General features: G+C 35.3%; 1 protein-coding gene and 1 long non-coding RNA gene across 3 annotated transcripts; one reads left to right on the top strand and one right to left on the bottom strand.

Annotated features, from left to right (window-relative positions):
* The first annotated feature begins 1,760 nt into the window (after positions 1–1,760).
* Positions 1,761–3,015, top strand: LOC113111003 (uncharacterized). Its single transcript, XR_003293246.1, has 3 exons — positions 1,761–1,866; positions 1,969–2,162; positions 2,818–3,015. It is a non-coding gene; the product is annotated as an uncharacterized LOC113111003 (long non-coding RNA).
* Positions 3,016–4,952: 1,937 nt separating this feature from the next.
* LOC113120151 (guanylate-binding protein 1-like) lies at positions 4,953–11,214 on the bottom strand. 2 transcript variants are annotated; one of them, XM_026290095.1, is made up of 11 exons: positions 10,944–11,214; positions 9,728–9,945; positions 9,516–9,643; positions 9,320–9,429; positions 7,557–7,759; positions 7,186–7,431; positions 6,936–7,084; positions 6,320–6,451; positions 5,872–6,084; positions 5,685–5,787; positions 4,953–5,515 (listed from the first exon to the last, which is right to left on the bottom strand). In XM_026290095.1, exons 2-11 carry the CDS (start codon positions 9,915–9,917, stop codon positions 5,121–5,123), a joined length of 1,869 nt encoding a protein of 622 aa, XP_026145880.1. In that variant the 5' UTR covers positions 9,918–9,945; positions 10,944–11,214; the 3' UTR covers positions 4,953–5,120. The 2 variants fall into 2 exon arrangements, with proteins under 2 accessions (XP_026145880.1, XP_026145888.1); XM_026290103.1 differs by having other exon boundaries at positions 9,728–9,819.
* Between the last annotated feature and the right edge of the window lie 5,254 nt (positions 11,215–16,468).

The raw sequence follows: 16,468 nt of genomic DNA, 5'->3' as shown, positions 1-16,468 counted from the left end.
TTCAAAGTGAAGTCTTAGCTATATATAAAAAAGATTGTTTCTCTAAACATGCCACACATTTATTTTAATTATATTTAATATGTATTTAATAATTCTATTTTTTCTAGTAATCAAAAGAAGTGTTTCATTGCTGAAGAAATTGCAGACTTCACTCCTCAGGCACCTGTGAACACCAAGCAGTGCATTCAGTCCAAGAAAGTGGACATAATCTTTATTATATATAATAAATAAACTTCTCTGACTGGCAAGTAGCAGAGCCAATGAGAAAGTAAGTAAATGTCCGCATTGACCATTACACCATGTTATTTTCTGCAGTAACTGGGGGAATCTTAACTGAAGAGACATTCTGACCAACAGCAAGCTTTGGATCTGCTGAATGTGTAGCTATTTCTCAAACATTTTATTGCAGCCTTCACTGTTATTCTTCTGCATAGTGATGACTAGTGAAAAGTAGTTTATTAATTTAGCCTACTTAAAAGTATTTACGTATCATCATTTACGTATATTTACATTTACGTTCATCATTTACGTATGTTTTCCCAAACCTCTGACATTTGTTTTTCTGCAGAACTCAAAAAAAGATACTTTTGAAGAATGCTGCTAATCAAAACCAACATGTTTGTTACACATTTACTTCAACAGCGTTTGTAGAGCTCCATGTAATTGCCTTTTAAGATGATTCTGTCTGAAGAAATATGAAGTAAACATCAGTAAATATATCCATATATCTCCGCGGATATGCATCTATGGTCTATAAATCGCTGTTCAGTGAGTCTATGTGAACACAAATAAACCGCTGCTGACGTGACTGAATATGAATGAGTGGTGAATTTCTATTCAAAATGTGGGATAATACGGATTTATTATTTTGCACTCCTGACATAAACCACTAAATATCTGTCACTGCAACAATGTTTTATCAAAATATTGATCAAATATCGAAGCTAGAGTTTTTAAACTTCCAATTGATGCACAGTTTGTCCAGATCAAGTAAGACAGTGATGTTTAACGTGCTGTGAAAGTGAAACAATAATAAACTGGGGCCGTCGGCGATGTTTGCACATAAAGGGGTTTTAATACAGTTAAAGTTCAGCTGTAATACAATAACTTGAAATTTTCAACAACTTAGTAGTATTGATAACAGAATCGATAAGTATCTGTAACGGTATCGGTATCGATAAAATGTGAGGAGGAAAAGTACACAGTATCCGTAGCAATGTTTTCTCTATAGGAATGAAAATCTACCATCACCTTGTCTTGTGCTTTTACTTTCAATTAATTAATCACCAGGTGAGAAGACTCACTGCTCAAAATGATTTGGACTTTACATATTAGTTCTAAACTGAATGGCATTTTGCTTCTAAATGAAGTATTACACTCACTATTCTAATTCTATTCTTTAAAAAATCTAACTACCTTTCTAATCTTTTTGTATTCTATTTTCTTTTTATTTATTATGCAATTGTATATGTATGTGTTTGTGTATGTGTAGCTTGCTCTATTCTTTTATTTTTTTATTCTATCTGTTTTCTTTTTATTTATTATAGTTAAAATCCCATGCTACGTGTACTGTTTTAACCTAACTGAGACTTGTTATAGCACTTATATATCATTGCTCTTTTTGTTGTTTTTGATTGCTTCCACTGTCTTCATCTGTAAGTCGCTTTGGATAAAAGCGTCTGCTAAATGAATAAATGTAAATGTAAATGTAAATAAGTGGCCACTTACTGCAAATCACATACTTTTAATGTTTTAGGGGGATGAGAAACATGACACATGGATCTTCTGTCTGGCAGTTCTTCTCAGCAGTACTCTAGTGTACAACAGCTTAGGGGTCATTGACAACACGGCACTGGAAAAGCTGCAGTATCCTTCTCACACACATATAATGTTTTAAGAGTTAACACTTTATAAAAACAGTTCATAAATAGCAGCACAGTTATTCCTCCTGAACAGTGCTGAATGTAGTTACATTACAGAGCTGACGGAGAACATTCGTGTGAAGGCAGGAGTGAGTCAAGACGAGGATGTGTGTAAAGATTTCATGCATGTTTTTCCATCATTTGTCTGGGCTGTTCGTGACTTTACTTTGGAACTAATTAAAGCTGATAAACCAATAACATCAGACGAATATCTGGAAAGTGCACTGGAATTAAAACAAGGTGGGAAAAAAAGAGTTGACACTAAACATACAGTACAAAAATGCTATCACAGACAATCCTTTTGTTTTGTAATTTTAAAAAAACATTCAAATAAATTACGTAAAATTATATGAAGTTAGTCTAGTGAAACACTCATCATAATGCATACATATTAAGTAAAAAAATAAGTTTTCAAATTGTGACATCTTTCACAATATGGGAAATACTGAGCCAATGTTGCTATATAGGTTCCTGAAATGAAGTGCCAATCAACCTACAATGGCCTACTAAAACTTGCCTCCGCACATTAAAATAGAATAGGAACAAATATTTTGACTGGGAATAACATTAAAGTGTCCATTGCATACAGTAAATTTGCACTCATAATGTCATGTGCACAGTTTACAACATATAATATAATCAATAAAATATAGTTTCAGTTCTTCATTATGAGTGAAACGATGGTATTAACCATACCATTACCAGTAACATATTAATACATATATTTTACCTTTAATATGCTTTGTGAGGTAACAGATTTATAAAATCAATAAGCCAAGTGAAGCTGTGATTTACAGTGTATCTTTTGTTTCGATGTTTATTTGTTTAACATTAACGGCTTATTGTGACTTACTTTAATTAATATCTTATGATTCCATAATTATCTTATTTTTAGGTTATTCAAGTCAGATTGAAAGGAATAACCTGCCCCGTCGCTGTCTTCGCAATTTCTTTGCGGTGAGGAACTGCTTTGTTTTTCCTCGACCAGCTAGTACACAAAACATGAGAAGAATGGAGGAAGTGACAAAGAAAGAACTGGATTCAGAGTTCCTTGAGCAGGCAAAAACCTTCTGTTGTTATATCTACAACAATGCAGAGCCAAAAACAGTCAATGGAGGCCATATAATTACAGGAACAGGTGTGTGCCTAGAAAATCTCCTAAAGAGAAATAATTTATGGCAATTGTGAATCTCTGCTAAGAACCAATGATCAATGGACTGTGTATAAAAGAACAGACAATTGACGGATATGGAGAGATCAACTTGAAACGGTGTCCTAATTTGCATACTCGCACTATATACTAAATGTACTTATAATACACACTAAATCATATTAAACTGAACAATCTTATACATTTAGAATAAATGCAATGATTTAAAAGTAATTAATTAAAATAGTTTTAAAGTATGGCCCTTCAAAACTTAGAAAACTCAGTGCTGCACTAGTTTTTATTATAGTGAATATGTGCACAGATTCAAGTAATGGAGATTCAATCCATTTGCAATATTATGTCTTTATAACCAATAAAAGTATAAACAGTTTTGCTCTCTCTCGATGCTTCTCATGATTTAGGGGAAGATTCATGATGAATATCAAGATATGTGCCAGCAGAATTATCAAGCGTCTCTCATGCAGTGTGAGGAAGTTCTGCTTGTGGTGTTTGATAAGCTGGAAAAAAGCATTTCTGATGGATCATACCTGAAACCTGGAGGATACCAACAGTACAGAGACACGCTCACACAGCTAACCAGTGACTACAGAACAAAAACACACTCACAAATAACGGTAGTTCACACACGCATGCTTTTATTGTGGATAAAAATTTTCTGGAGGGTTACATAACAACACCGATCAACATCCATAATGCTCATAAAGATAACATGATAACAGATAACAGTCATGAAACTGAAACTCTTATTCACTCCAAAGTACTTCCAAATCTGTCTACTGTTGTTATTTATATGTGAATCACAAAATGAGAAATTCTGAAGAAATTCCATGATACTTGTTATCCAAATAATAGTTTGCAATGATTAGTGCTGTCAAGTATGAATAAAAGGCAAAAGAAACATAATGTAAGTAGTCCAGATAACGAATGGATGTGTTCTTATATTTCAAGTTATCTGATGATATGCTTCACAAACTATATTACAGAGATCATCTGGGCAACTTTTATGGTACTTTTGGAGCATGGCAGGCAGACATGATAATAATGAGCTGTTATTTAATGTAAAGTAGCAGCATCACATTCCTCTTTAACACTGTGGTTTGTTGCAATTTGATGGTAAATATATTATAATAAAATATATTTTATAATTTATATAAAAATATATTTTTGAGTACTGTTCAATTATGATTTGCTACAAGTTTTATTTGAGTATTGTGGTACTCTGTGCTTCAGTTTAGCGAACAGACCAAATGTTCTTAAACTGAATTAGAGTGTATTCACTTTTTGTTTTTAGTTTGCTTGTAATCAGATGGAAGAAACTCTATGCTGTTTATTGTGACACCCCTATATGCTGAATGTAATGAATACAGTTTTCTGTGAAATATGAGTGTTTCTTGATTCAGGGTGATTGTGTCTTGTACAAACAGTACATTATTAACAGGTTAGTTAATGGGAGAATAGAAACCTGCACTTATTTCTCAATTCAGGGGAAAAGTACTGGCTGTGTGTATTATGCATGCATTTGCTAATATATTCTTACTCCTTATCTATGGTGAATACATCACTGGTTGGTGATGTCGTTGTGGTTACTTTCATCTGTGAACATTCCTTACCTACTAGCCCATGACTTATATATGGCAATGTTTGCCGAACAATAAAACTTATGTTTATGAGTTCAATCCAGCCCAGTTTAGTTTCTCATCCAATAGTCTCTATGTCCGAAATCAAATACTTCCCTGATATATAGTATGCAAAAGAAAACCACACACGGCATAGTATGTCAGAATTCATGGCATTTGAAAAACAGTAGGTGAAAAATACCCGAATGAACTACTAATTCCGGCAAAGAACCCAAACTCCCATCACCAGCAACACAGGATATACTTTTATTACACAGTACTGTATACAGTACATTAAGTATGTGAATTAGGACATTACTCGTTAACAAATAAATACAGTACAACTATTTCAAAACCTATTTTGTAATGACCCCATTTGTAATGTAACAATGATTTGCATGGAAAGGGTCATTATATTCTTTTGAGTCCTTTCATCAGCACTTTATAATTAAGGATAGCTGGAAGGATTTCTGCCAAAGTTCCTAAAATTGGCGTCACAACTTCCTTCATTAAACCACCAGAACTTTCCTTTTCTTTTTTTAGATTGGCTATCTCTTCATTCAGGAGATCAGCTTTCTCGCTAAAGCCTTTCTTTAGCATCTCCTCCCGCTCCTTCAGTTTGCTCTCAATGGCTCTGTCCATCTCCTGCTTCTGCTGCTCCAGCTCCTTGTTGAACTTCTCCTGCATCTGCCTCATTTGGTCCTGCTGCCGCTCTTTCTCTGCCTGCAACATTCGCTCACTCTCCATGCGTTTCTCCTCTTGCTCTTTATACTTCTGTTCCAGCAGAGCATTCTTTTCTTTTTCCTCTGTCAGTCAAGATAGAAAATAAGAAAGAAATATTTGAAATATGATGAACTCTAAGATGCCTTAGAAATGCTCTTGAGTATCAGTTTGGGCTTTTGGGTCCATTAAATTGCTCCAGGGTTGAAATCGTGTTATGAATTACAAATATTCATTAGGTTGGTAAAGATTTACCTTGAAACATTCTGTCATTTTCAGTGAGTTTTGTATCTGTGTAGAGGATGCTGTTTGCTTCTGGTCCTCGCTCATTCAGAAACTCATTCAGAACGGCCTCAGCCTGCACATAAACAGACATATATTAGAGAATATACCTTCATCTATATTCAAAGAACAATTGCACAGATACACTTTTTGTCCTCACCAATACACCTTTATTGGGTTCTCTGCGGTACTGTTCAACAACGGTGTCTCTGTCTCTGCAGTAGAGCTCATATCCTCCAGATTGACTGTACTTCCCCTCCTGCAGCCATTTATTCATGTCAGAGAACAGATTCTTCAGCAGATCTCTGCACTTTTTCTCTGATGCCATCTCATTCTCCTGCAGCAAACCTACATAGTACTCATCTATAGCTTCCTAAACATACAAAAACACATGCATCACATATATATGCTGGAAAAAGTATGATATACTATCATAGCTGAGTTACGGTTTAAGGAATGACCATATGTGCACCACTTCACACATAATTTGCAATATTTAAATACTTCAGCTAACTATTATTTAAAATAATGCACAATGAAACAAGGCATATTTAAGAATATGTTCAAACAACAGCTGCATTATTGTGAGATGTGCATTTGAAACTTGCCTTGAGTTTTTTCAAGTATTCTCCTTTTTCATCTTTAAAAGAGAGTTTCATAAACTCAGAGGTGGCCAGACTGCTAAACTTCTGGTGCTCTGAGGTAATATCCTCCACATTTACTGGGAACTTGTTCTTCATCTGGAAAGAGCAGCATGTTTGAATGGCTTGTTGCCATTTCAAAACATGAATAACTTTGTGTATCAAAGGCACAGCTTTATTTATTGGCTGAAAATTTCCATATCAGCAAAAACTAAATCAAAACAGAAGCAAACAGATCAATGGAAGAATTCTCAAACAGGAGCTTAATAAAAAAGATTGATCATGAAAATAGAAAAAAAGCCGGCACATCTGGGGTCCAAAAATACAAAAATGTAATAACAGACTAACAAAAGACTTTTTTCATGTTGAATCTTATCATAGTAAATGGTTAACAGATGATGCTCTAAAACTAATCTCTGCCCAAGTGATCTGTATACTTCTTTATTAATCAAGTAATGTCAAGTTGCTTCCTAATTACACTTACTTTCAACTAAAAACCCCGTAAAAGCCAAATTTAGATAAGTAAAGCCCAGTCTGATGAGTAACTGCACTGAGTGAATTAATAAGATAATGTGTGTCATACCTTTTCCATCCCAGTCTGATATGTTTTCAAAGCTTCTTGAACAGCTGTTTGGTTCTCTAGATTTGCAAGAGTAACAACAGCATTGTCCAGACAGGGCACCTTACCACTGTTGATTGTGTCTACATAAATCTTAACCAGATGTCCGAGCACTGACAACACACAAACACATAAACAGATTTACCTTTCAATTCTAAAAGCTCATGGGTCTGAACACTGAGTTTTCTTCATATTTAACTAGTAAAACACTCACATTTGCCAGTAACTCCGTGTCCTCCTTTCACTGTTTTCACGACACTATTGTGAAAGATGTGGTCACAGAAACGACCCGTGACCTCCAGAAAATCGGGTACAAGGTCCCGCTCTTGCAAGCTTTCTAAACGTGTCATGTTTTCAGGTGAGGCTGGAGAAGGGAACACGAAACACTTCCTGGGGGACGGGAAATAGTTTCGGATGCATTGACGAGGCAGGTTGTAGTCGCTGACTTTCTTGCTCATACCTTTTAGGAGAAAATAGCACATTTTCACCAAATGCACTAATAAATATTTTCTTTGGTCAGTATTCAGTCACTGTTTATTTACATATATTTCAAATTCTAGCTATGTTTATGTTTCTCTTAAATACCTTTTTTGAGCTGGAGGGCAAATTCAAGATACTCGTCCTCAGTCACTCTATTTCCTTCAATTACCAATTCCAAGGTGAAATCTCTCACGACCCAGGTGAATGATGGGAAAAACTGCACAAACTTAAAATCCTCTTCTTCCTCCTCCTCATCTGCTACTTCTGTTGATCTGATCTTTATATTCTCAGCGAGCTCAGCAACATAGCTGCAGCACATTAAGAAATAACAGCATCTTGTGAAGTGTATGTTTGTATACAGTGCCCTCCATAAGTACTTAAACAGTAAAGACAAAATTGTTCTGTTTTCTGTGAGTCAAGAAATCTGTAAATGTGATTAAAAGATTAATATTACATGTATGAGACATGTATGTCACATTTTATTATTGGGTGATTCAACACAAAGATGTTTTACCAGCTAAGAAGATCAGCACTTTTAGAGCTCATCTCCCTTTCTGATGTGAGCATACGTTTTGGAACAATTGCCTCACAGGTCTTTCTAAGTGTTCATCTGTGTCAGATATTAAAATATAACTGTGTCTTATCAGTTATATCCATTGCTTCTGCATTCTAAGCCTTCTGCATTCAATGATGACACACACAAACCAGGATAAAGACGAGGAAGCTGACTCTGAAAGAAAAGCAAGCAATTTGGGGTGCTAAAAGATGAGGAAAAACAACAGTAGTTGATGACAGGCAAATCGTAAAAGCTGTGAAAATTAACCCTAAAATACATGTCTGTAAAATCACCAATAACCTCCAGAAAGCTGGGGTGATGCTCTGTCATTTATCTACACAGCAAGATGCAAACCTCTGATCATCAGCACCAAAAAATATAAAGGCAAGATTATTCACAAATGTGAGCCAGTAGAGTTATGGAACTGAGTTGATGGACCGACGAGACAAAGATTAACCTTTATCTGTAAAGCAAAAGTGTGGAGAAAAAAAAGTGAATAGCAAATGATCCTAAGCATACAACCTCATCTGTAAAGCTTGGTGTAGGTGGGGTCATGGCATGGGCATGCATGGCTGTCTCTAGAACAGGAATCTTAATTTTAATTATGACTTTTTGTATGATGGTAGTAGCAGAATTAATTTGGAAGGGTACAAAATCATCTTGGCTACCTATATTCAAGAAAATGCCACCAAAACTCATTTGAAAGCACTTCATATTGGATCAGGACAATGACGCAAAACACTTTGCCAGTTCAGTCAAGGACTTTATCAGGGCAAAGAAATGAAAAGTCTTAGATTGCCCAAATAAATCTCCAGATTTAAATCCAATTGAACATTAATTTCACCAGCTGAAGAGGAGACTAAAGACAGGAACTCCCCAAAACAAGCAACAGTTGGAATTGGCTGCATTAAAGGCTGGGGAAAAGCATTTCAAAGAATAAGACCAAGAGTCTGGTGAGGTCTATGGGTTGCAGACTCACTGCTCTGATTGCATGCAAGGGATCTGCAACTAAATATTAGCTTTTAATCTTTTACATCTGCCTGATTATTATTGAACTGTTCCAATATTTATGCTCACATCAAATAGTGCGATGACCTCTAAAAGTGCTGAACTTTTTATTTGGTAAAACATGTATATGTCGAAAGACCTAATAATAAAATGTGACATTTGCAGTTTTGTCACATATTCATCTTTTTATCATATTTGCAAATGTCTTGACTCCACAGCAGAGAAAGTGATTTTGTCTTTACTGTTCCAATACTTATGGACTGCACTGTATGTGAAAGAGGAAGTGGTTTGTGTGGCAGGATACTGCAGCTTCTCCACTGCAGTGTTATCGATGGTGCCACGGCTGTTGTACACCAATGTGCTGCTGAGCAGAACAGCCAGACAGAAGATCCAGCTGTCATTCTTAGAGTCTCCCTGAAACACAGAGTGTCTTCAGATCTATTCATCCACAAAATATATCAACAAGACTATTACTTCTACAGCTTTATTCTTGTCCTCACTTTGGCCACGTCCCCAAGTCCCTCTGTATCCAGCAGTACCAGAGTGTGTCCTTCTTTATAGGGGTGTGGGACACACCACATCCAGATGCCTTTGGTCTTCGACTCAATAGTATTGCCAAGATCAAAGCCTGCATGAGACAACCATCTTTTTATTATTATAATTAGCATGTAGCTGATATGTATTAAGATGATATTTCTCGACGTTCTCACACCTGACTGTTGTCCCGCCAGGCGGTTCATAAGATAGGACTTCCCCGTACGATAGAGTCCCACCACAGACACCACCACCACCGGCTCATGGATCCTACACAGGAACTGAATGGCATCCTTACAGGTGCTGAGTGATCCGTTCACATTCTCCACCAAACATATTGGCGAAGGCATTAATCTGGCTTTAGACATGCTAGCTCTTTGTAGCTCTTCCTGTTTGCTAAAGGAAAAATCAACTATATGGTTACTGCAAATAGAATAATGTAAAAAAATATATATGAACAAAAAAAGTCTAGTCAAGTCTTTATTTCTTGTTTGGATTATGTTTTGGATGTTTTGGATTTCACTTCTATAAATAAACTGCACTTGGGTTCTCACTACGCTCCCCTTCAGTGGAATCATTACAACACCTCTGACTGGCCACTGCGGTCAAATTAATCTGAATTCACTTGCTGTTCAAACACTGGATTTTTTTTTAACAGAGTTTTGCATACACGCAAGTCCTCTCATTGTAACATACACAAAGTAAAGAGACTCATTGTGCATGCAGTTGAAGATGAAGTTGAAGCTTCAATAACAAAACTTTGTGAAATCGTGATGAAGTGAAGTTAGTTACAGCTGTTTAGAGATTATAAAGGAAGCAAACTTTAGGCTACATATAATTTATTCAGAATTTGAATAAAATTCTAAAGTAAAAATAAAAGTTTGTTTTTTTCAGCTGCTATGAGGACCAATTGGAAGGACACTATTCTTCTTGTGGTGAAAAGTAAAGCCTGAATTGATTTGTAAAAACACATTACCAGACATTGTGACGTTAACATGTCTAGCAGTAAGACAAAAGTCTGCAGAGTGCAGACAGGGAGTGGCCTCAGCATAGCATCGCCTTTGTCAACAACATCATGCGATTCAGATGCACAACAGAATGGCACAACAAACATCCTGAGATTGAATGTGTTACTGTTAGGTTTACCCGGGTCCATAAATTTCAGAGTAAGCACACTCTTTCAGAAAGGGTACTCACATAATTAGAGTGTGTAATTCAAAGTTAAAATAAACCTTAAATACTAATTAAATGGGAATATAATTAGGCTACCTATACAAGTCCTTAAAAACCAGACTGTAAACAAAATGTATATTTGATTTGAAAACATTGAATGGATGCCCTACATTTATTTTTCAATAAATACCAAAGAAATTAATAAAATAAAGTTCACTTACGTAACCCTAAATTTAAAATGTATCGACTTTAGAGTAGGTACAGATGGTCACAAGGCTCTCTCTCTCTCTCTCTCTCTCTCTCTCTCTCCGCGATGCTTCTCGGTGTGCACTGAACGGAATCTCAAGTCTTATTAACCACAACGATGAGGTTGTTTTTTTAGCATAGGCTTGATGGTAAACGATCGATTTCAGTGACCGATCCGAGCCTGTGTAGTTTCCCTTTTAGTTTCACTTTCGTGTAAGCACCGCATATGGCAAGCCTTTGTAACATTTAATCTATAAGCTGTACTAGTATATTTTTCCATGTTACTAGTACTTATTTTTAAGACACTAGTATCTTTTCCATTAAGTACTAGTACTTATTCTTTAGGTACTAGCAGGGGCGGACTGGCCATTGTTATGCAACTGCGAATTAATTGAAGGTCTTATGAATCTACGAATCAGGCGATCGCGGAGTGATATGAACCCACCACATGACCAAACATCAGCGAAACACTGCCTAATTGGCTATATCCAGAGGCAGGCTTTATCTTAGAAAATCGCGCAAAAAATGGAGCGCAAAGGGGGAGCAGAGAGGGAAAGGAGAAAAGCCCTGACCACAGACGCAGCAAGTTGCTGCAAAATCCCAGCCATTTTCGCCAGTAAGGGAGCAGATCGGTCAGAATTACATTTATATTTACTATGGTTCACTGAAAAAAACGAACTGTTCAGTTCACCACACACGGTTCGACGCGCTGGGACCGCTGTCCAACTTAAATCTCACAAAGCATCTGTAATATGGTTTAAATAAATAACACATAAAACAAACAGGGTTCAGATAATATATGTTTCTGTTGATGCATCCGCATTTTGGATTCCCAGACATTACAACAACAGCGATGAAAAAAACCTCTACAAATCATTCACTCTTGTTCAATACTAGTATGAACACTGGATCAGTACATTCTCTTAAAGTGACAGTCTTTATATTAATCGAACAGCAACAACCGAGAAATCAATCCCTGCTCTTGATTAAAAAGCTTTTTTTTTACTTAAAGAATAATCTTTAAATTATAGTCCAAAATGCAATGCTGTTTTACATTTGATTACTTTAATTTCTGTACCTAAAAACTAATACAAGACCTACCAAAAACAAACCTGAAAGTCAGTTTATTTTATTTGTATCTTTTCTCTATTGTATGTATTTGTGCTGTTGCTTGTATTTAGAATATTCTTAATAATATGATAATATATATTTTTTGAAAGTATAGTTTTTCCATAAACATAGCATATACAACTATACCGAAACCGTGACTCTAAAACCGTGAAACAAACTGAACTGTGAGAAAGTTGAACTGTTCCACCCTAATATTTAAATAATCATTTGGCAGACAGAAGCTTTCATTCAAAGCGACTTACAATAGATAAAATAAATTTAAGATAAATATATATTACAAATGTATATAATGATAGATGTTTTAAAAGAGCATCTTAATGACAAACTAGCACACTGTTTTACATTTGAAGATACAGTATTTTTTTTTGTGCCAAAATTTACCAGAAACTGATTTTCTATTTTTAGCCTACCATATATAGCCTAGTGTACAATGCTTATTTATTTTGAAGGTGACGAAGTTGAGCTAGAGCAGTGAAAATTCCCATTTCAATCATCAGGGCAATAATTAAGAATTTACAATCAACAGAAAATGTTATGAATCTGCATGGAAGAGGACGTGTGTCTATATTGTCCTAATGTGTGGTGAGAAGGAGAGTTTGAGTAGCTAAAGACTCTCCAAGGACCACAGCTGGTGAATTGCAGAAAATATTTGAGTCTCGGGCTCAGAAAACCTTAAAAAAAAATTGTCAAACAGCACTTACATCACCACATGTTGTTTAGGAGGGTTACAAGAAAAAATCTCCTAGCTCATCCAAAAACAAACTAAAGAATATTCATTTATGAGACACGACTGGAACTTCAAATGGGACTGGCTTCTATGGTCTGATGAAACTAAAAAATGAGCTGTTTAGCAGCAAACACTCAAGATGGGTTTGGTGAACACAGAGATAAAAAGAAACCCATGTGTACAATTAAATATACTGCTGTATTTATGTTGTGGGCCTATATTTCTGCTGGAGGTCCTGGATATCTTGTTTAGATACATGGCATCTTTGTTTATATTAACTACTAACATATAAAAAATTAATAAGTGACTGACTGTTAGAAATCTTATAATGGACCATGTTTGGATCTTCCAACCATAAAATAATCTATCTAATGTCTAATATAATGTCTATTTAATAGGTACTAGAATCTAATGAATGAGTACTAGTATCTAAAAAATACATACTAGTACCTAATGAATAACTACTAGTACATAAAAATTAAGTACTAGGCACTAGTGGAATACATACTAGTCAAAGCTCAATAGTTGATATCTCAATGACGGATCCCCATAGAATTCAATAACAAAAATTTTGAATTTGTTACTAGTAACAATATAAAAGTTACTAGTCACTATTGAATTAAGCACTAGTATCTAATGAATAAGTACTAGTGTCTAATAATTAAATACTAGTACCTAATAAATAAGTACTAGTATCTAATGAATAAGTACTAGTATCTAATAAATAAGCACTGGTATCTAATGAATAAGCACTAGTATCTAATGATTAAGTACTAGTATCTAATGAATAAGTACTAGAATCTTTACAAAAGGCACTAGTGCCTAAAGAATAAGCACTAGTAACTAAAAAATAAGCACTAGTAGTTAATGAATAAGTACTAGTACTTAATGGAAAGGGGACTAGTATCTAAAAAATAATCACTAATAACCTGAAAAAAGATACTAGTACAGCTTATAGATTAAATGTTAAAAAGGCTTTCCATACACCGCATTCTCCAATGAGAGAACAGGCCCAGTCTCTGTACCATTTATGGTGGAAAAGATAACTAGTATCTCACAGGAGGAGCCAGTGGGGTTTGCAGCAGGGGTGAGGCTACATAAGGGCCAGGGTGGCACTGGCCCACTCAGACTGACAGCTGGCCCACCCAATCAGAACAGACACAAAATAATAATGTGGGAAAGCAAAAAAGCAGAAAAGCAGCCAGTCGGTGGGGTCCGGATGTTTGATGTTTGTCACCCCCTAAAATATAATTGAAATATGTGTATTGTAAATAATATAATGATATATGGTTAAACTAACTGTGTAAGTAGTAAAACAATACAAATGCAAATGGAGCAACAACAAAAAAAGAAAGTTTAAAACATCTCGAGTTGCTTTGCCTCACAGTGCTTTGGTCCACTGCCTGCTCCTCTTTTACCTCACCACCACCGACACACACACACACACACACACACAGTGGCGGCTCCTCGGGTAAGGCAGGGGGGGTACAATTCCCCCAAATAATGAGGAAGATTTAGTGTTAATTAACTTCACCATTCATTTCAGTTCATGTCTCAGAATGTATACATTTTTGTTTGTAATTTTACAGTTGTAATACCATTAACGTTGCATGAAAGGTCCGCTTTTCTATCGCGAATGTGCCAAATTCTGCTGATGTTATTACAACCGCTAAGTGAAGGGGAAGGGGAGGCCAGGTGAACCAATCAGCATCGAGTGTTCACCTTCAGTGCTGAGGAGGAGTGCTGAGAAAAGTAACATCATAGAGGAGGGTAGCCTCCCTTCTGGTATATCAACCAACCATCATAGATAAATTAGGTGCCATTAGTTTGAACGTCTCCTGCACTAATTGTGTCTTTGAGAAACACACTGAGGAGGTGTTTCCTAACTGAATTAATCCACTTTTTGAACAATCAGTCATTGACGTAATAAATAATATTTTCCCCCCCTCTCTTTCACGTCTATAAGGATCTCACTATACAGTTGTGTGAGAGTGTATGTCTAAGAGTGTTTATGCCTTCATTTTGATAGGCAGGGCAAATGTTTTTATATAAGCACGTTTTAATTATAACTGTGAAGCAACACCATTGCTATAAAATGTGCTATATAAATAAATAAAAGTTGAAGTTAAGTTCAAATTCCATTGTATTTTGGTGGCTTGATTGTGTAAACAACTTCAAAAACATTGCAACAACAAAAATGTTTCAAAGAATGTTTTGGTCAATTTAGTCAGCTTTTTTTAATGAACCAGAAAGAAACTTTGAGAAGAAAGATAATGGAACGGTCTCCATGCAATAGTAGTAACGTTTTCCTCTCTGTACACATATCCTTAAGTACAATTTTGCCTGTTTTAATGGTGTCCCCTTCAAAACTTGCTCGTGAGAAATTGTATGTTTATTGTCCCCTCCAAGATTTAGATGAAATTTTCGCTCATGGTTTTTTTTATTAGTGATGAGCTGAATTAAAGTATTAACGTAGATTAATCTATCAGCTATCACTGTATGAAAACAGTTGTTTTCACAGAAAAACAGAAACTTTTGGAAACACGAAGACATTTAACATTAGATTGTGACAATATATGGTTCACCAAGTCATCTCCAGCAGGTGATATATAAAGTAATATATGAACAATGCATTGCTAATTGACATAGATTTATTGTCCAGCAGTTATAGATTTCTAAGCCAATTAAAAGCTTGAAATTAGAGAAAAAATAAAGTTGCCTATAGTATCCACAAACATTCAAGTCTCTTCTGTTCACCAAACCTGCATTTATTTGATCCAAAGTACAGCAAAACAGTAAAATTGTGAAATATTTTTACTAGACTATTTAAAACTGTTTTCTATTTGAATATATTTCAAAATATAATTTATTGAGATTTTAGAGCCTGCTAAATCAAATATTAATAATCAGCAAATCAGCATTTTAGAATGATTTGATTTCTTAAGGATGTGACACTAAAGACTGGAGTGATGATGCTGAAAATTCTCCTTTGATCACAGGAATAAATTATATTTTTAAATATATTCAAATAGAAAATAGTTTTTTTTAAATAGTACAAATATTTCACAATATTAATACTTTTGCTGTACTTTGGATCAAATAAATGCAGGTTTGGTGAACAGAAGAGACTTCTTTAAAAACATAAAACATCTTACTGTTCAAAAACTGTTGACTGGTAGGCTATATAGATTACAGAAATGTTCTATTGTAATGTTTTATATTATATATATATAATTTCTGTCTGTCCCCCTCACTTCTGAAAAGAAAGCTACGTCCCTGCTTTATTCAAAGGGAAGAGCCGCTCCTTCCGTTCGTCATATGTAATTAAGTTATTTCTGCGTCCTTGCACATGTGCAGTCCTTTTAGTTTCGTGGTTCATTACGATCGAGTGTTTACATGCACTCTCAATCGTATTGGAAGAGGAATAAAGCACCCCCTTCAATCCAATCGAAATTTCATTCGGATCGAGCTCAATCGGATTGATTAAAGTTTGTTTATGAACGTTTTTCTATCCGATTGAGCAGTCAATCTGATTACAAACGGATTATTTGGGTGCATGTAAACGTAGTGTTTGGTTTCAAGCTGCAGCTGCATATTTTCTGGTGCTTCTCAACATTCCCATTATGGTTATGTAAGCAAGAC

The sequence above is a fragment of the Carassius auratus genome, chromosome 2 (genome assembly GCF_003368295.1).
Source record: "Carassius auratus strain Wakin chromosome 2, ASM336829v1, whole genome shotgun sequence".
In the NCBI taxonomy this organism is placed as follows: domain Eukaryota; kingdom Metazoa; phylum Chordata; class Actinopteri; order Cypriniformes; family Cyprinidae; genus Carassius; species Carassius auratus.
This window is presented reverse-complemented; position numbering and strand designations above follow the sequence as displayed.

Coding starts and splice junctions, on each gene's coding strand:
- LOC113120151 (XM_026290095.1), bottom strand. CDS start 9,917: ATGTCTAAAGCCAGATTAATGCCTTCGCCAATATGTTTGGTGGAGAAT. Junction 7,432..7,556: donor TGCCCTCCAGCTCAAAAAAG/GTATTTAAGAGA, acceptor TTCTCCTAAAAG/GTATGAGCAAGAAAGTCAGC. Junction 5,516..5,684: donor AAATGACAGAATGTTTCAAG/GTAAATCTTTAC, acceptor CTTGACTGACAG/AGGAAAAAGAAAAGAATGCT.